This window comes from Pyrus communis, chromosome 9 (genome assembly GCF_963583255.1).
Source record: "Pyrus communis chromosome 9, drPyrComm1.1, whole genome shotgun sequence".
Taxonomy (NCBI): domain Eukaryota; kingdom Viridiplantae; phylum Streptophyta; class Magnoliopsida; order Rosales; family Rosaceae; genus Pyrus; species Pyrus communis.
Window position 1 is genome coordinate 4,375,141 of NC_084811.1, and position 20,629 is coordinate 4,395,769.

The 20,629-nt window shown below is 36.4% G+C and overlaps 4 protein-coding genes across 4 annotated transcripts; 1 reads left to right on the top strand and 3 right to left on the bottom strand.

Moving 5' to 3' along the window:
* Nucleotides 1-1,949: 1,949 nt before the first annotated feature.
* On the bottom strand, nt 1,950-4,585 carry LOC137745646 (histone acetyltransferase TAP1). The gene is made up of 8 exons (XM_068485635.1): nt 4,450-4,585; nt 4,068-4,153; nt 3,914-3,974; nt 3,309-3,498; nt 2,946-3,045; nt 2,711-2,811; nt 2,529-2,622; nt 1,950-2,180 (listed from the first exon to the last, which is right to left on the bottom strand). Exons 1-8 carry the CDS (start codon nt 4,485-4,487, stop codon nt 2,101-2,103), a joined length of 750 nt encoding a protein of 249 aa, XP_068341736.1. The 5' UTR covers nt 4,488-4,585; the 3' UTR covers nt 1,950-2,100.
* Nucleotides 4,586-11,054: 6,469 nt separating this feature from the next.
* On the top strand, nt 11,055-14,105 carry LOC137746165 (BTB/POZ domain-containing protein At3g08570-like). The gene is made up of 4 exons (XM_068486249.1): nt 11,055-11,197; nt 11,883-11,949; nt 12,068-13,225; nt 13,334-14,105. The coding sequence occupies exons 1-4, from the start codon at nt 11,118-11,120 to the stop codon at nt 13,856-13,858; spliced, it is 1,830 nt and encodes a 609-aa protein (XP_068342350.1). The 5' UTR covers nt 11,055-11,117; the 3' UTR covers nt 13,859-14,105.
* Nucleotides 14,106-14,296: 191 nt separating this feature from the next.
* LOC137744141 (V-type proton ATPase subunit E2) lies at nt 14,297-15,985 on the bottom strand. Its single transcript, XM_068484005.1, has 6 exons — nt 15,884-15,985; nt 15,264-15,364; nt 14,977-15,133; nt 14,653-14,849; nt 14,441-14,540; nt 14,297-14,320 (listed from the first exon to the last, which is right to left on the bottom strand). The coding sequence occupies exons 1-6, from the start codon at nt 15,983-15,985 to the stop codon at nt 14,297-14,299; spliced, it is 681 nt and encodes a 226-aa protein (XP_068340106.1).
* A 1,009-nt stretch (nt 15,986-16,994) lies between these two features.
* LOC137744636 (acid phosphatase 1-like) lies at nt 16,995-19,084 on the bottom strand. Its single transcript, XM_068484409.1, has 3 exons — nt 18,452-19,084; nt 17,918-18,130; nt 16,995-17,277 (listed from the first exon to the last, which is right to left on the bottom strand). Exons 1-3 carry the CDS (start codon nt 18,832-18,834, stop codon nt 17,100-17,102), a joined length of 774 nt encoding a protein of 257 aa, XP_068340510.1. The 5' UTR covers nt 18,835-19,084; the 3' UTR covers nt 16,995-17,099.
* Nucleotides 19,085-20,629: the final 1,545 nt, after the last annotated feature.

Genomic DNA, 20,629 nt, shown 5'->3' on the forward strand with positions numbered 1-20,629 from the left:
TTTTTTTCAAAGCGCAATAATACCAAACCAGTCCTAAATTACCTAACATCCAGTTTCCCAAAAAAAAAAAAATATTACCTAACATCCAAGATACCTAATGTAGTTACATGTCAACCTAATTACATGATAATTTGTTCTTGGCAAGAAATACAGTTGTCAATATAAGATACAGTTACCGTGTCATTTCGAATATCGTGAAGTTTCTCTCCTCGAGTAGTCTTCAACTCCATCATGTCATTGATTCAAAATGCAATTTGAAGTCACATCCAATCCAATTGTCTCTCTTTAGAAATTTCTTTTCATTGGTTCCAGTCACATAAATGTCCCTCTTTGCCATTTAATAATCTCGTCCAGTTGCATTTCGAGAGTTTCCTAATGCTTTGCTTACTGTCCACACACGTGTTTTCGAGTCAGTAGCGTTTCTAAATCAAATGTTGACATTTTTAGGATTTTTATTGATAAAATATATTTAAATAAACAACCAAACGAAACAAATGATGTGGATGGCTCCACTGTTTGTTTGCACAAGGCAACCACCTTCCCTATAAAAATATTGAAAATTTCTGTTGTCCTTTTCTTACGGAACATTTTTTAATGAGTCGAAAATATAGTTCGGTATATTAAATATCATAATACAAACAGTTTGGTACTTAAAGAAGAAAAAAAATCAGCCACTTATATTATGGCACTTAATACATCGAGACATATTCTCGGCACACTAAAAAATTATCCTTCCTTACAAGGATAAGACAATTCAAGAGGTCCAAATTGTGGGTTAATACGTGTCATAATACAAATAGTTAAGTACTTGAAGAAAAAAATTCAGCCATTTATATTACGGCACTTGATACATTTAGACGTATTCCCGGCATATTGAAAAATTTCTCCTTCCTTACAAGGATAAGACAATTCAAGAGGTCCAAATTGTGGATTAATACATGTCATAATACAAATAGTTAGGTACTTGAAAAAAAATAAAATTCAACTACTTATATTACGACACTTGATATGCCGAAACGTATCCGGCACCCTAAAAAAATATCCTTTCTTACAAGGATAAGACAATTCAAGAGGTCCAAATTGTGGTTTAATTCAATAGGTCCAAATTGTGGTTTAATTCAATAGGTCCAAATTGTGGTTTAGACAATTCAAGAGGTCCAAATTGTGGGTTAAGACATGGTGACATGAGGACCCATCCGAATTCTGGATTTATGTACGACCTCTTGTGGAACTTGTAGCTATACACAGCTCGGATTCTTCATCGTCCAAATTGTGGTTTAGACAATTCAAGAGGTCCAAATTGCGGGTTAAGACATGGTGACATGAGGACCCATCCGAATTCTGGATTTATGTACGACCTCTTGTGGAACTTGTAGCTATACACAGCTCGGATTCTTCATCGAGAGATGCCAACTTGTTTGAGTGACCTATAGGTTCGTTTGGTGCTTAGGACTGGATTGAAAAAACTCGTTTAATTTTAAGGCATGTTGATGGTAGAGGTGATCGAATTTTCATTTTTCAAGGGATCAAACATGAAGGAAAATTATCACTTTCAATCCCTACAAAAGTAAATTGGATTGGATACCTCATAAAGTTCAAGGTATGTGGCATGTAGATGTTGATGATTTTTTTGTTTTGAAAGATTAGAAGGAATTAGCCGTGAAGAAAATTTATCACTTCAAAGCCTACCATTTTGAGGAAACTTGCCCTTTCTACAAAATCGAATTGGATTGGATACCTCATAAGATTCAAGGTGTTTTCAATGTAGATGTGAATGATTTTTCGTTTTAAGATTAGAAGGGATTACATGAAGCAAACTTCTCGCTTCTAATACTGCCACTTTTGTTGGTATTGAAAGGCATAAGTTTCCGTAACTTCTATCTTCAAGTTGGACAAAAATTCTTCGTTTGTTCCGTCAACAACCTTAAAATATAGTTACTCATCCAATCTCAAGCACCAAACGAAATATACTTCAGTTCAGAATAAAAATATAGGGATACAGCCACAGATTTGGTAATTATAAAATTTTCAATAGGATTTACCACTTGCTCTCTAAACCAATAACATACAAGGTACAAGCTTGACCTTTTTGAGTGAGAACTAATACTTTGGGTACCAAAACATGCCTTTGATGCCCTCCGGGTCGGGTTCAAAACCCAAATTTTGATAGAACTCCACAACTGCAACGACAACGAGAAGGGTCCACGTTAATAAAAGTCAAAAATGCTAAAGCTGGAAACACCGGAAGTGGAAGTGCAAAGGCAGGACTATTCGTAAGAAGGAACACCGATGTAGAAAAGGATTGACCGAAAAGGATTTACGATGTCACCTTGGTATACCATTATTACTAAGACACCGACTAGGCAACTACCAACAAAAACATAGACATGTATGCAAGTAACCGTGCAGATGCACGTAAAGGTAATTGTATGGCAGTGGTAGACAAGCTCATCAATCTTGAAAAACTTAAATAGCACATTGGCTTGACACTGTAATCGACTAAATGCTACAAATAATTGTCGCTTTACCCTGACTATCTGCAAAGAGTGAAATGTTTCCGATGTCCCTCTGCAAAAGAGCCCGTATAATCTTTTCAACAAGAGCCTTCCCAAGGCCTTGGCCCTGAATGATAAAGAAATCATTAGTAACCATCATGAAAACATATTATGTGATTAGTGCTTTAAGTCCAACAAACAACGTACAAGCATACCTGATAGCCGGGATCAACAAGGACATCCCAAATTGTGGCATTGAAGGCATGATCTGATGTAGCTCGAGCCATGCCAATTAACTTCTTCTGGTCATTCCCTTCTGTCAAATAACTTCTCCAAGTACACTAAGTGTCCATCAAATAGTTTCAGATATAGTAACAAGCATATTATAGACTGCAATACCATTTGCGTGAAATAGAAGGATACTGCAACAATGCTCTATCCACTATGTACCTGATCCAGGTGATTTCCGAACTGAATGTAATGTTGCAACCAAGTAGCTATTTTTCAAAGCTGCAGCTAGTTTCGACAGCGGCCTCCTTGGCCAACCAACCTATAAAAATTACATTAAAGTCATTTGACTTTCACTAGGGGTATACGATAACTTACTATCTCCACAATTATAGCATTGTATATCATATATAGCAAAATAATGACAGATAAAACTTCAGTAAAAAGTAAATCAGGTAAGTGCATCCGCAATGAGTGGACTCCTGACCCATGAAGAGTGAATTGGACACAATTGCGAATGCACAAACACAAGAAATTAACTTTTAAATGCATGTGCAAACGAAGTACCAATGGAAGAGTAGTTACCTTATCACAAAGGGCTTGAAGATCGTACACATCAATATCTCCACCAGAAGAAAATATTATTTCTTCAACGGTTCCATCTGGTTCAGTCTTCTGAATGAGAACTAATTCTTGAGGCAGAGGTTCTTCTTCTTCCTCTTCTGGGAGCGCGGAGGGTGGTTCTACTACTTGCGTGGTGTTGTTGTTTAAAATACTGCAACAAGAAATGAGCTACCAACGATCATAACTTTTCTGTGTGTGTGTGTTTGATGATATCTAATTTCTTGATGTTTTAGACTTCAATAATTATCAATTTCAAAACTACAGAAGAAGTACAAGCATACTGCCAATAGGCAGCCTTGACATGCACCATTTTAAGCTTTGAAGCCCAACAAAATCTGAACTCTCATTCTACGAAAAAGTACATTAATCCATAAAGTAACATACTTTCTAAACAAGTTTATTGATTAAGCGCTCAAACCAATCAACGGTTTCAAATTTGACCAATCCAACAATTGAAAACTATGTCACATGGCAAATCCAACATTCTAAATCAGTTCACCTGACTGAAACTCTACAATATTCGGTGTGTGATTTGTGTGCATGACTGGCATTTTATTTTTAATTACCCGGATTTAATGGATTCCCAAAAGCCAGCCTTGAGTCGGTATCCCTTATGCATCCTTCTTGCTGCAAAATTTAACACTCACTAAATTATGAGTAATGACCAAAATTTAACACTCAATACGCAGACAAGGCAAGTGTTCATCAATCAGTACATACCTTTGGCAAGTTGCTCTCTCACATTGCAAGGAAACAATAGCTTATCCGATGCTTGACGGCACGATTCAAACGAAACAATCCGGCACCTGCCATGAATATAAACGAAAAAGGGACATCAATTTCTTCAATCCACCATCAAGTACTTACAATTCCACCAAATGGGTACTCTAAACAGATTCCATAAACACATTCTTCATTGAAATTAAACAGTTTTTGAACCAAGATTGCTCGTTATAGTTCTGCATCTTGATACATAAGTCTACCCAATAAGTTCAAAGCTACCAAATTTTTCATATTTTCCAAGAGAGAGTTTGATAAGCAGACATGGGTTTAAGTGAAATACTAAAAAGACTGACCGATGGGTGGGAAGGGAAGAACTTACAGAGAATAGGAAGCGCAGGCAGCACCGAGCGTACGCATCTTCTTCTTCCTTGTTGGTGTTGCTCTGGGGAGCTGTGGCCTTTGCGAGTGACTCTGGCTCTCTTGGTTTTGGATATTTGCCCTTTGGTTATAATGCCCTAAATATCCTGCCTACATCAAGTATTTCACATAAAATGCCATTTTCTTTCACAAAAGATGTCAAATTATATGATTCTTTTTCTTCTTTCCTTGCTTTAATTTCTTTATTTTTTTTTCCTATAAATTTTAAACAAGGTGCTTTATGTTGTAATCTTATAAGTCATTCAATGTGTGGATGGTCAACCCATTACAACTCTACATGTTTTTCCACTAATCCACTTGCTGCCTCATCCTTCCATATAAAATTACACACAAAAACACAAAGTCTGACAGCTGAAAAGAGAGAAAAGAAAGAAGGAAGAAGAGAGGAAGAAGAGAGAAGCCACAAGGCTCACGGTAGAGATAAGAAAAAGAGAGGAGAGAATAAAAAGAGTTATCTTTGTAATCTTATTACTTTAGATTATATATGAAAGCATCATTGCTGCTCCGATGACGTATTCTAATCACACTGATTGTAGAAGAGCCTTGTAAATTTTGTGTCTTATTTATTTATTCCACTGTATACACAGTCGATTTTATAACACTTGACAATGGAGAAAGAAATTGCATCTCGCGTAGCATTGGTCTCTATAGCCCGAAGTCCAAAGTTAGAATCGGCCCTCCTCATATCACTTGCTTAGAAAAAAAAAATTTCTTTAAAACCGAACAAAAAAAAAAGATTTGAATAAGGTTTATCACTCAAAATTAGAATTCAATTGAAGTACAGAAGTGAAATATGAAATGATAAGCCGAGATAAATAGAGAATTTAATAGCTTGAAGGAGCAATATTTGACTTTTCATGGATAGAAAAATCATTACTCGTTATAAGAACACAACATATTTTCACTCTTATTTTGTTGAATCGAAAAGGACAAAAATATTAGTGTCAAATCATATGTTAAAGCTGTCGCGTAGTTTTATAATTTAATGATATTTGTTTCATTTACAAGAGAAATCTTAAACTCAAATCTAGTAAATAACGATTATAATTTAGATAGTGTAAATATCACCGTTTAAGAAAAAGAAAAAATCATATGTTAAAATTAGGGCAAGGGCTTTTGGTGGGTTCGTATCCATGGCCCAGATTGTCTCACAAGGCCTTGGCCTTTAAATTCTAAAAGGCCATTTGGGAAAATAAAAAGAGAAGAACGTAGTAATTGTAAGTTAACACCATCTCTCTCTCTTTCTCTCTCTCTCTCTCTAATAATACCATCTTTATTGAGTTCCGTGCCAATTCTGTCACATCAGTCCAGGCTCTATTACTATTAGTACACCGGCATTGCCCTTTTTATTTATTTTTTATTTTTTTGATCGAATCAATCTAATTTTATTTTACTTTTCTTATTTAACAATGACATTTCACAAAAGTAATCAGCAAAAAATAAAAAATAAAAAATAAAAAATAAAAAACAAGAAAATAAAAGTGGAGAAAGACATTTCCTGAAAGAATCAACGGGATTGTGTGATCTAGTGCAAAAGCGTGGAAACCACACAAAATAATAGAGGTGGATTGTTTGACCTCCCATTTCTATACTTTTTCCATCTTCTTTTGTTTGTATAGTCACGATTAAACTATATTAATATTTTATATATCCTATTACTTTTTGTTTTATTACTTCTATAAAAAATTAATATAAAATGTTGACGTAACTTAATCGTTACCACACATCACAGAAGAGCATGAAGAGAGTATGGAAATTGGAGGGCAGACAATCCACCTCCAAAAATAATAGGATGGATAATAGTTGCATCCTTTTATGTGAAGATGTACACATTTTTTATTTGCTGATATTGTATTGTGATTGAAAAATTAACGAGCAAAATCGTTTAATTTATTAATCTTTATTCAAAGATCAATTTAACAAAAAATTATTCAAATTGGATATCGTTTAATTATATAAATGTATCAAAAAATGAGACGGATCATCATGATTATGTTACTTAATACCGATTATAAAATTTGCAGGTAGCAAGTAACATTTTCATGATATAATACGTTTCAATGGTTAGATGGCCTTCTATTCAAATATTTTTTTTTTCAAGAGTTACGAAGACTAATAATTGAATGGTTTTAATCATTGGTTTTATTCGAGTGATGCATTATTTCCAAATAGAAAAGAGCATTACAGATACATATTATAATAAAATAAAATAAAATTTGGGAGGTGATTTATTAATCTTTTATGAAGAGCGATATTATCTCTACTAATTAATATAACACTCATTGTGACATCCCGTCCCGGGATTTTTAAAACGCACACGTGAAATGACACTTTTACCCCTAACCCGTCTCTTTTACGTTTAATCGTTATTTGGAGCCTGGTTGGCATGTTTGGAACCATACACGTACTCCCTTTCTCTCTGTCTCTTTTTCCCTGTTTCTCTCTCTCTTCCCCGAGCTCCCTTCTTTCTTCTTCTTCTTCCTTCAAACGTACGGACACACACCAAGAACCATTATACCGTAGCAGATCGAGGATACCAAGGGTGCAGTCGTGATCGTGAGGTCGAGGGGAGCACGAATATACCATTTTCAGGTAGGAACTTCGACGTTTTCACGTCGATTTCATAAGCTCCGATCTGTGTACTGTTCATGCAAAAATTATTCATTGTGTTTTTGGGATTTCTAAGCTCGTAGGTAGCTTGGTGGTGTCACGAGAAGCCCAGGAGTGTTTCGTTGGAAGTGTTTTGACGTCGGGGAAGCTTGGTTCGAAGTTGGCCGAGTTTTGAGTTTTGAGACAGGTACGATCGCGTGGTTTTTAGCTTTTAAAAGTTGTGTAACGTGATTCTACTAGTCTAGGGCTTTCTTTTGGTACAAGAATCATAGAAAATGGTTGAAAAACGAAGGAGAATAGTGAGTTTAAAGTTTTCCCAGTTTTCCGGTGACCGGAGTCCGGCGAGGGTAGGCCGGAGAAGAAACAGAAATATTCCGTTGATTTTAACGGAATATTCCTGACGGCGTCAATTGACACCGTCAGTGTGCATGGCACGTGGCCGCGCATGGGGGCGCGTAGGTCCGTGCCTATTTTGGCACGTGGGGGCGCGTGAGAGGTCCAAAAATTATTTTAAAAATATGGTTGTGATCCTGAGGTTGTGTAGAGCACGTTGGTATATTCATTTGTCCAATTTGAGCAATGTATGAGAAGTTATTACGAGAAGTTGGTTATGTGCTTTAAAGTTAACGTTTTTATAGCTATTTCGCATATAGGTGACACGTACCCCGAGGACGAGCGTGCACACGCGAGGCAGGGGGGCTACGACCCTTCTACATACCAGTGAGTGGGCTTTTGGTTTTCCGTATATACCTATATACTATATTTTCCCAGAACTTGAACAAATGTTTATTCATTATGCCATGCATTACATTATCGTTTTTCGTGCATCGTTGGGTACGTTATTAGTTGCATATATTTATACCTATGCATATTGGGTGCTGTGGACGCACAGGTAAGTGTCAGGTAAGCGTTATTCACGTTTATGTTTCAGTAATAGTTTGAGATAGTTAGAGAGCTCATAACCTGCACCCCCGGTGTTAGTGCTCTCGCCCGTGACCAGGGCACAGTCCTTCACGTGATGTTCACCTCCCGCACCTTATGCTCACCTTGGATTCAAGGTAGGTGCACAGTCCTGTCGTACAGACCACTTTAGGTGGTTCCGACTCGTGGGCAAGTTTAGATATTGAGATTGAGATTTGAGCTCTAGATGCAGCCGTACAGGTCACGTTAGGTGACTCTGGCTGCCAGATGTTATGCTATTGATGTGATTTATACCTGGGCACTTGCATATCTTTATGAGATGTCGACATGGCATATTATTTGAGCATGTTTGGCATATGTATTATGTGTTTATATTTTCTGGGAAGTATATAGGTTTTACGGCGAGGGGTTATAAAGTATTTTATAAATGGTTTTCGAAAGCTTTGTTTTTACCCACTCACACTTTTGTTTTGCGCCCCTCCAGGTTCTAGTTGAGTAGCAGTTCCGGTGGTTTCCCAGAGGGCTTGTTCGGCACTTCTGACAGACACCTATCATTGTAGGGTCACCTTCGGGTGAACTATTGTCGCATATTTTTCTTTTGGACTGCTGTTGTCTGACTCTGAATTTGTGACTCACACGCTAGCACTTGTATTAGTACATTGTATGCTAGTTGGTTTTTTTTATTTACTCGTACTTTATATTACTACTTTATTAGCTTCCGCACGTGCACATGGCTACGTCACCTTAGTGTGACGGTCAGCACGCTCCGATCTCGGTCGGGGTGTGTCACTCATTGTCAATCAAAACCGTATGAAATTATCAATTTAACTCTCTAATTAAAACAGAACATGAATAAGAAATACGGGATAGAAATGTAATTTCAGACAACCAAATTTTGCTGTTTTTTGTTTTTCAAAACCTTACCTACATGTAATCCTAACATATCTCTAATTAAAAAATTAAAAAATAAAACTTCACACTCCCACATTCTCTATCACTCTCTTCTTCTCTCCTTCTATTTCAAAAACAAAAATAAAAATAAAAAAATTTCTCACACATTTTGTGTGTGCCCATATGCTAGTATTTATTAAGAAAAGAGCATTACACATACATATTTACAAGAAGTTCAATCTAAAAAGGTCATTGCAAACTATAATAATAGGTCTTACCCGTTAAAATGTCCAACCGTCTTCAATATTAACAGAAATTTATTGAACAATGCCAATAGGTTTAGTTAAGCCAAATCTCATCAACGCTTAGACAAAAAAACCACGAACTCACGCTACAAAGTATAAAATCAGTCTTAAAACTTCTGCTACAAACTCAAGATGAGTTGCTGCAATTTATTCTGACTTAAAACGAATTAAACAACTTTATGGGAAAAAATAAAAATAAAAACTGCACATGCTTTTCTTAGGTAATTTACTTTCAAAATTCTCTACACTAAGTAAAGAATTAATGGTAATTTCAAATTGAAAAAATTAGGACCCAGTCTTTGATCACTAATGTTCATAGATTGAAACCTTATTAGTTTTCAGTTTTTGATCAAAGTCCCTTAACTTTGTACTCCTCAGCATTTTACTGTTAAAATACTTCCATGTCATCTTTTTATTTGTTTTACAAATTTTAATTTATAATTTCTACTACATTATCATGCTTGTAACTGAAAATCTCAAAATTCTCTCACTCAAATTTATGTTTATATTCAAATTCAACATTATTATATTGAATATATATCTTCAAATTAAATTTTGCCCAAAGAATTTCAAACTTACTTTTTCTCCATGACTATCATATTGCTATGAATGCAATTTTAATTTCATTGGGTACATTCTCTTCTCTTGTTCCTTAATCCATGTACCCAACTTTTATTCTATACTACCATTGTAACTTTTTCTTCTAAATTATTTTGTACCCATAAATGTATAACTTTTTCCTATAAGATTTACATAGTATGTACCCATAAGTAATTTTTTTTTTAACAAACGATATTATTTACACTAAAGGGAGAGAGATGAGCTTAGCCTTACAATGGGCTAACAATAATATGGTTCAAACTCGTCTTTGACGAGAATCAAATCTAATACCTTTCACTTATAGTTTGCTTATATTTTTCTATCATTTAAGTATTTTTTACATTAAGAGTTTATATGGGTACATTTTTTTTTTGTCGCATATGAGTTTTAATGTTGAAATTGTATATGGGGTACATTCTTGTGAATTATTATAATTGTACATGGGTACATTTTTATGGGGACATTTATCTTTTATCATGACATTCAATAAAAATAAAACAATTATTTTCATAATTTATTTTCCACATTTTAATCACCAATTTTTAATTGGTTTAAGGTTTTTTATTTCTAGGGGTGGAGTTTATTGTTTAATCCCCTAAACGTTAAATTTCAAATTTTATGGGATTTTATATCCCTTAAATGTGGTAATTTATTTTATTTAATTGCTTTAAATGTTCGGACAAAAAATTTGCTTTAAAGGATACTCTATATTACAATATTTAGTATAATATTTAATTTAAAATATAAAATAGTTGACATGGAAATTGATTAATGCTAATATACTGATGTGTACAAAGTCAAAAGACATTGATCAAAATTTAAAAACTAACAAGATTTTAATCAATGTACACTAATGATTAAGGACCGCGTTTAAAGTATTCATTTCAAATTTGTGTACAAATATACTTTTATGAAATGAAAACTATTTATATGAAAATTAAATATCACGTTCAAAATCCAATCAGACAAAGCATTTCTTTTTCTGTTTGTCTTGAAAATAAAAAAAATACATAAAAAAAAGAAAAAAAAAGAAAAGGAAGAACGCAACACCAGACAAAGGAATGATGAAGAAGCAGAAGCAAAAGCAAAAGGTGGCTGCTGGCGCTGGGGCTGCTGCAGCGCCAGCGAGCATGTCCCCATAAAAAAAAAAGCAGCGGTCCAAGTTCCAACCGTAAATTCCTCAACACCGTCGGGTTATTTACGTAAAAAAGAAGAATGGAATGATGAATATGATCCGAAAACACTGTTTGAGATTCAGCAGTTGGTGGTGAAGAGAGAATTAATGGGGATGGCTTCTGAAAGCCCTTTTTCTTTTTCAAACCGCTCTCCAACTCCTAAGCTCTGCAGCTCCTTCACCACTCGGTAGTCCGTCTCTATCTACTACTCCTCTAATCTCCTTTGTTCGTCTAACAACGATATTCTAAACTACTCGAATCTATAAAAAATAAAATTCAAATTCGGGTGTAACGTCTGCATTCTTTCTTCTGTTTAGCTCTAATCTTTCAGCTGCATGCTAATTGATGGGATGTTTCATACAGTTTTTGTTAGAGTTCATCACTTGCATTTTATATATATATATATATATATATATATTTTTTTTTTTTAGGTTTTCTCAACTCGTGTTATGTTGTTTTTTTGGTTCATTATTTGGCTTGTTTTGTAAATTTTCTAGGGTAATTATTCTGTTCAAAATTCTTAAGTACAATTCCTGAATGCGGGGGCTCACAGATTTGGTTAATATTTAGCATATTAGGCAGAACATAGCATTTTAAAATTAATTAATTAGCATAGTAGACAAAAAAACATATAAACATTTGGAAAATAACTTCTTTTAATCTTTTGTTTGAAAGAAGAGTTGAATCTAGCTAGGATCAGCCCGTTAGCGACGGATAGGATCTGCCCTTTAGCGACGAGTAGGATCTGTTTCCACATCATGTTTCAAACTTTAGTGCAGATTCTTGGTTAAAGGTGTATTATCTGCATACAATCTGTTTATGTTTTGCTTATTGCTTGTAACTGACTTTGGAATTTCAATGTTTTTACGCAGTATCTTTTCAGATGTTGCCGGGGACATTACAATCGTTGTCGATGGAGAGTCTTTCTTGCTGCATAAGGTAAACTTTTCAATTGCCAATCAAAGTTTACACTAGCTAGGCCTTGAATTAACTTATAATACTAGCTGTAGCCTTGCGTTTTTCCATTTCGCTAATCACATTTTTTATCTTGTTCAAGTTTCCACTGGTGTCGCGAAGTGGAAAGATTCGGAAAATGGTGGCAGATAACAAGGATTCATCTTCAAAGTTGGAGCTCCTCAACATACCAGGAGGGGTGCAGGCGTTTGAACTCGCAATGAAATTCTGTTATGGCATGAACTTTGAGATCACAACTGCAAATGTCGCCCATCTGCGGTGTGCTGCAGAGTACTTGGAAATGACTGAAGACTACAGGGATGAAAACCTGATTGCGCGAACGGAAACTTATCTGAACGAGGTTGTAGTTGAGAGTCTTGAGAAGTCAGTAGAAGTCCTTGCCACCTGTGAGACGCTACCTTCTATAGCGGAGGAGGTTGGAATTCCTAGTAGATGTGTGGAAGCTATTGCCATGAATGCTTGCAAGGAACAATTAGCATCAGGGTTGTCAATGTTAAGCTGTGACGGCGAATCTACAGAGCTTAAGAGTGGTCATCATGAGTGGTGGGTTGAAGATCTGTCGATTCTAAGGATTGATTATTATCAAAGGGTTATATGTGCTATGACAAGACTAGGTGTGCGACCGGATAGCATTTTCACATCTTTGATGCATTTTGCTCAAACATCCTTGAAGGGTATTGGAAAATGTCAAATTTGGAATCCAGGTAAAGTGAAGCCAAATGCTGGCAAGACAGAACATGACCAGAAGACTGTTGTCGAAACCCTAGTAAGCTTAATGCCAACGGAGAAAAGCTCTTCAGTGCCACTGAGTTTTATGTTTGGAATGCTGAGAATGGCAATCATGGTGGATGCAACAATAGCCAGCAGGCTTGAGCTCGAGAGGAGGATTGCCTTTCGGTTGGAAATGGTTTCGCTTGATGATCTCCTTATACCCGCGATCCATGCAGGGGGTTCTTTGTATGATGTTGACACCGTTCATCGAATACTGGTGAATTTTTTGCAGCGGATTGAAGAAGAAGACGAAGAAAGTGAAGATTGTGGATATGAGTCTGAAGGACTTGGTTCTCCAAGTCATGGTTCATTGTTGAAAGTTGGAAAGCTTATTGACTCATATCTAGCTGAAATTGCTCCTGATCCTTACCTGAGCTTACCAACATTCATTGCTATGATTGAAATACTGCCCGATTATGCACGTGTGATTGATGACGGGATTTACCGGGCGGTTGATATATACTTGAAAGTAGGTTATCAAATTTGACTATGTAAAATTACATGATTTTGTATTGCATGTTTTGGATTGAGTTCCCTTTATATTTGAATTGATTATGTTTCGTTGTTTCCTGTTTAGGTTCATTCGATGCTGACTGAACAAGAATGCAAGAAGCTGTGCAAATTAATAGACTGCCAAAAGCTCTCTCAAGAAGCCAGCAATCATGCCGCACAAAATGATAGGCTCCCAGTCAAGATGACAGTGCAGGTTCTGTACTTCGAGCAGCTCCGCTTGAAGAATGCATTGTCTGGAAGCTCAGGAGATGGGTTCCCCTCGCAGAGAATAAGCAGTGGCGTCCCAAGCGCAGCCATGTCTCCTCGAGACAACTACGCTTCGTTAAGGAGAGAAAACCGAGAACTGAAGCTGGAGATTTCGAGAATGAGAGTGAGACTGAGTGAGTTGGAGAAAGAGCAGTTGTTTATGAAACAAGGAATGATGGATAAAACAGGAAATGGGAAAACTTTCTTGACCTCACTCTCCAAAGGGATTGGAAGGATTGGGATTTTTAGTGGCCAAGCGGGGGGCAAACCAAAGAAATCAGGTCGGAAGTCCCGGGGATCTGAGGGGAAAACTGGTCGGAGTAGGAGATATTCCGCTTCCTAGGTAGCTCCTTTCCTGAGAAAAAAGATTTGTTTTCGGAGGTAGCTTAGAAGGTTTTGAAGGGAGCCTGTAGTTTGTAGCACATATGCAAAAGAGTAACGCTACATGCATCACATTTAGTGACCACAACTTTCACGAAGATGGATTCCGCACGAGAGAATCCTGCCTCGTGATCAATAATGTGGTCTAAATGCTGTACAAGTAGTTTTATTAATCTTCAGACTATAAATTACGAATTACTTGTTTCGTTCGCTGAATCTCTGTTAATCTTTTCCAACACATGAATCCGAAGTTATGAATTAGCATACCCCTAATAACGATACTTTTAGGGGAAGCTAAACACTCTTTATTTTTTGGAAGCAAAAGTTCATTATCTGAGAAGTAAACTGCTAAGCCAACAAAGAACAAGTCTTCCCACTTGTAGGAAACTACTCCTCTGGTTTAACCTAAAAGGCGCTTCCGAATCTGCAGTGAAAGAACGAAAATAAGTGAACTGATCATCCAAAGTAAAGATTTTGAGTTTTGTTTCGATTCTGGTGTGCTGAATGAATGTCCAAATGGAGTAGAAAATTTGCTTAGCCTTACCTCAGGCAGTTTCTGTCTGTACACGACATCCAATCGCGCATCAAGGGTGTTTTCACACACAATCTTCCCGTCTTGGGAGGCCACCACCACTCCACCAGAACTTCCAAACAATCAAACAAACAAAAATGATCATGTGCATACAGCAGCCTATTGCATTTATGTGCACAAATCAATGCAAGGAGAAAACTGAGGTAATTAGTACAAAGGAATACCAATAGGATTCATGGGAATCGCCACCCTTCGGAGGAGGTGGGAGAAACACACGACCGTCGACAGTGACTTTTGGGGCGGAAACCTTGGCTTTATCAGCATAAGCTCTCTTTGCTTCCTCCAACACAGACTCAACCACCTTCTTGTCAACCTCTCTGCACCTCAGCAACACTGCTGGCTCCTTTAGCCGCAGTAAACTCTATATACATATCAATTCAAGAACAATTTCACTACTATAGAACTGAAAGGACGCTAAACAGACGATAAAGAGTACTAAAGCGTGGTTTCATATACGGCTTATTGTGTGTACGACGGTTGATTATTACCTGAACAATCAAGTCTTTGATGAGATTCTTGTATGCCTTCTTGTCATTAGCAACTTTGAGAAGATCCTTGCCTGCAGATTCCTTCATGGAATTTACAATGTCATCTTGTGCTTGAAGAACTTTTATACGCGACGCGTTTAGTTGCATGGAGTACTCGCTGTACGTACACCAAATCAAATCCTTAAATTAATTAATCACTAATTCCAATAATCTTTTCAAGCAAAATGTTCAAGATTAAGTGATAGATTAGCTTGGTGAGTGAGGATGAAACAAATAAATAAACTCACATTTTCTTCTTGACGTCCATCTGCTTTGCCTTGCGGTCATACTCTTGTCTGATCTTTTTCTTTTCAGCTTCAACCAATTGCAGTTTCTCAATGTTAAATTCCTGCCCAAGAAATTATTAAAATTGAAATAAAATCCCCCATAAATAACAACTATTTAACCCCCATACGCTAATAAAGGGTGTAATTTGCAATCAAGTGTAAAAAAAAACAAAAAAAAGGCAATGTTCCGATTGCTGGCTGGTTTATTTTCTAGGGATGAATCGAAGCGATGCATATGACTGTGTGCTTGGGTAGGAGTTTTGTAGAAATGTATCATGTTGCTATTAACTACTTAGAATAATGAGTTCTTTCTTTTCGTGAGATGGAATAGAATAACCCGATTGAACTGCAATGATCATACGTCTGTAATGAATTTTATGTTCCTTATTAGTTCTCAATCTTGTACCCTTTTTTTTTTTCGGGACGGCTTGAAACCGAAGATCATGATAGCAAGGGCACACCACACCACTTGGAAAGAATACCTAAGCGCTCAAAATTAACAGCATTATTACGATCAGAGCCATGCATACAACGAGAATTTCAGTTTTGAGTGCAGAAAAAGTGTTGGCATAGAAAAGTACCTCCTCAGCAGAGACAGAAATCTCCTTGGCTTTCTCTTCGGCCTCTTGCCGAATGAATCTGACCATTTGCTGAATCTGCTTCGACACATCTGCATCGTTCATCTTGTCAAGATTAGGATTATATGGATACGGATACTAGTACGATGTACGTAATGTGCTTCGAAAGACTCTCAAAAGAAAACTCTCTCAGCAGGAAGGATCTTGAGTGTAAATTAAGCAATGGGAGAGAAAAGGTGGAGTTGATGTGTGTCAATCGTGTGCGAAGTTTCGTCCGAGCTTTTTGGAGGTTGAATGCTTCCACATTGGGTTCCTCCTTGTCTCCCGAATCTCCGTTCCAATTTAAAAAATGTCATAGAATATGTGCCATTCTTTTGATGGGACACGATTGATGTAGGCCCAAATTCACTTGCCGCCTTGGTCGGAAGAAAAAAAGTAGACTAAACGGCGTTAACATGATCATGCACTAAATGTCGACACGTGTCATACGCAAACGTATAAAGACATCTTAATTGAGATAGATTCGTCTCTACTATCGTGTCATCTGGTCCAACAATATTATAACGTCTTATAGCACCTACTTAGAGATATTAATCTATTATTAAATATAAATCTTATGGTGATGGAAACCATGTTCCGGTCTCCGGAAGCTTAGAGTTCTGCTAAATGATATTATGAACTTTGCTCATAATTTTGAGTCCATCAGTTTTGTCTGTGTCTTCCGAGAAGCGAATTTCATCGTTGACAATTGAGCAAATTTAGGCCATTCTTTGCATTCAGATTTTATTTGGCTTAATTTTGTTCTTAGTTGTGCAAGGAATGCCTTGCGCTTTGATAACTCTTGTACCGGATGCCATAGAGGCTTTTATGTTTAATTTTAATTTTCTTCTTAAAAAAGAATAAAGAGCAATTTAAAATTTAAAATTATTAACTTGCTTCTCAAATTAATAAATCTTGAAATTCAAAATATGAGTAATAAACGAACAGTAAATTCGGTGATAGCTATCCAATTTGAAAGTTATGGAAAAATAAGCTGAATATACAAAATGCAAAAATTTGAGACACTCGGAAGTTTTTTCTTATTGAGTTTTATTATATCATGATTTGAGGAACAACGTCAATGAGATTTTACATGATTTTACTTTTTGCCGAATAAAAGAAACACGACTTCCACTAGTAACTGTGATAATTAAGGGTTAGGGCTTTGTAATTAAGTTAATTAAGGAACAAAGTACATGGGGTTTGGAAGCTTATAAGTGCGGTTGCCAACACAGTCTCCTTGAAGATCAGACCACTGGTCTCCTATATTTCCCCAAATTCTGTAACCTTCTTCTACCAATTGCTTCCGAATGTTTGATTTGTACACAACTGCGCTCTGCCCCTTGTAAGCTGGAGTCCTGCAGTTAAGCACACCAAACTAAATTAGATTAGGTAGAGAAACTACAATAATACGTGCCAATGTCCACTGATTTCCTTTAATTACTTAATCTCCAACCCATTAGAAGAATATATATACATATATATATATATATATATATATGTATGTATATATGACCAAGTTATTGAAACCTAGTCAATATTTGGTAGATTGTGACATGTATGATTAGTTTAGAAGCGTGGAATTTTTTTTAGTTGGACGGTCATATTGTCAAACAACTATCAATTTACTCTGTAATATAGGTGGATGACATAATTAATTAGTACTTTATGGACGTACATATTACCACATGTGTGAATTGATATCACAACGTTGTGTAATACTTGCGTCGGAAGTATTCTCAAAAGTTGACATTCTTTGTTATTTGACTCGGATAATTCCAATGAATCCAATCATTAGGCTAAACTTGGCACATTAAACGCTTTTGACTCGCATTACTTCTAGCACAATTAATCTTAATTTTTGGTCTTTCAAACCCACATGATGGAAGATTTTACATCATGAGATTTCTTTTTCTATGGAGCCAATTAATGAACTCCTCACGACCAATGAGAGAGAGATGCATGGACATATCGTATCACACATCACAATATTCTTACCTCAAAATTAGCCGTTCGTAACCAACAAATCCCTGGTTATGCAAGTTTGCGGCAGTAATTTGGCCTAGTGTTTCTTCATCTCTTCCTGTGAGCATGATCACCTTAAACCCACTATTCACCAGCTTGCTAAAAAGTCCCAGCATACCAGGAACTGCTGGGCACCCTCCAGTCATTGCCCATGCCTTGAACCCAGATGGATCATAAGGATCGCACCTGTATGTCACAAAGTGGTCATGGCAAAGCAAAACGTTCTCTTGACAAACAATATGCAAATATATGTTATACTAATAGACTACTGTGAATTTTGACAACGCATTTTAACGAGAAAACTATAAACAATATGCATAAATGGATCTCTTGTTAGAGTGTAGCAAGTTAGCAACACACAAGGGGCTTATAGTATTATACTGTGAATCTAAACCATTTATTAAGTTAATTTATTTTACTTTGTGACAGTCTAACAACATGTATTTATCTGACAACATAACTAAGCATTACCCTATAAGTTTTGTAATGTTTTAACATATATATTACCCGTATCGCTTGCCCTTGTAGTAGAAGAGATTAGATATGCAAGTGTCATCCACGTCCAAAATCCAAGCATCCATGCCATCATCAGATAAAGCTATTCCATTCGCATAGCTAAGGATTTGGCCAAGGATGAAATCAATGTCCCGTTCATACTGACCTCCGATCATGTAAGTTTCGAGGTAGCGAAAGCACTGAGTTGGCACCGTGCGCCACCCACCCACATTGTTGGCCTCCACCGCCAGTCTCCAACTCAAACAAAAGCTGCTGTCGTCCTGCGGCAGGCTTGGCCTAGGGCAAGGCTTCACACTAGTTGCCTTGGAGAGTAAGGCCAGAAACAGAAGTAAAAACGCCTCATAGGTCCGTTGCATCATTGCTCTAATGTTCATGTGTGCTTAGTTTTATCTACAAAGAGAAGCAAATAAAACGGGAAACATATAACAAATTAAATAAATAAATAGGAAATTTGGTTTAGGTCAGTTGAAATGGGAAACATATATATACACGAAATCCTTCTCCGGAAGACGGAGGCAAGAAAGGTTGCCGGCCGGAGGAAATGATAAGTAAGTTTCCCAAATCAACCCAAATGGGTTTTGGAGAAATTACAATCAAAAGAGCTTAAAAAAGAGGTTAGGATTGACGAAGTCTTTTGGGTATATTTGGGAAGCAATTGCATGAGCCAAGTCGTGGATATATATAATTAACTTGAAGTCATGACCTAGAGATCGACAGCGACCGAAGACTTACATAAGTTCTGCTGGCTGAACAACTTGGAAATTTCCAGGTAATACAAATTATATTTATGGAATATATTCATATCCACATTGTTAAGAAACTGTGGAGTAAATGTCTTGATCGAATCCCCAAAAATAAGATTCTGGGGGTTGAAGCTAGAGAAGTTATACTTAATAGGGATAAAAAAGAGAATTGTTATTAGTACTCCAAAAATCTCATTTGGCACTCTAAACTTTCTATTATTAGAAAGAAAAATACACTAGTGAGGAGTGTAGAATGAGATTTTTGGAGTGCTAATAACAATTCCCATAAAAAATTATTGAAAAATCTTGGAGTAAGAGAGAGATTGTGGGAACTTATTCAGCACAAAAAATATGACTGTAGATCTCTGCTGTTGTGATTTCAAAGGAAGGAACTTCAACTGTACATTCATCATTAAAGGAATAGGAATTGAAATATTTTCTTGCCAACAGTAACATATTTAAAAACAGAAAAGGAATGGAAGAAGGAAGGAACCGAAAAAAGTACTCTCATACTTTAGTAAACACGGAAAACTCAAGAATCAAAATGGTTCTAATTCATCTTCCCGCATGTATTAATTGTTAAGGACAACTACTACATAGATAATATATGAAAACGCTGGATCAATCTCACACAGATTAATGATAGACAATTACAAAATTAAAGCTCATAGCATGTGATAGTTAATGAGAAAGAGTGAAACCTGCACGCATTGACAATAAAAAAATGGAAGTATATACATAGTACTCAAATGTATATCATGTAATTCTAACCAGAAATTACCATGGTTTTAGTAAACACAATCAATGTTGTAACAATTTCAATTTGGAGCATCTTCTTTAGAAGCTGCTAGCTAGCTAAACTTTATTTTCAACTCTTTAACTACTACTGCAATAGCCAATGGCCAATATATATAGCTGATGTTTAGCAGCCCACAGACTAGTGACTACTACTAAGTAGGCAAGACTTGGAAGGTGAGAAATGACATCAAGAATCATGATAGATTTAGACAAAGAATGAAAGAACTGGTAGTCGGTAGATCCTTAAGTAGCAAAAATGTTGGGTGGGATGGCGTCATAAACCATGAACAATTGCGATGGGGAAGAGAGAGTGTAAGAAGAAGGGCATCTATGACCTAATAAACTTAAGCACAAAAGTGGGAATATAGTCACAGCCCACATATCTTAACAGAAGTGGTGGAACTGCCGTCAGATTACTGATAATATACTGCACCATAGTACACACCTATTGCATTTCTCTGTGTCGGGACAAATTATATCAGACAATTTCAATTGGTGTGCCACTTCCACAATGCACCGAGCGGCCAAAAGTCGGTCTGTGCAATGTAGAAGACACAACGCAAGTTAGAATGAATCATTATTTCATACAAATCACAGTTTTTCGTTTTTAAATGAACCATTATTTCTT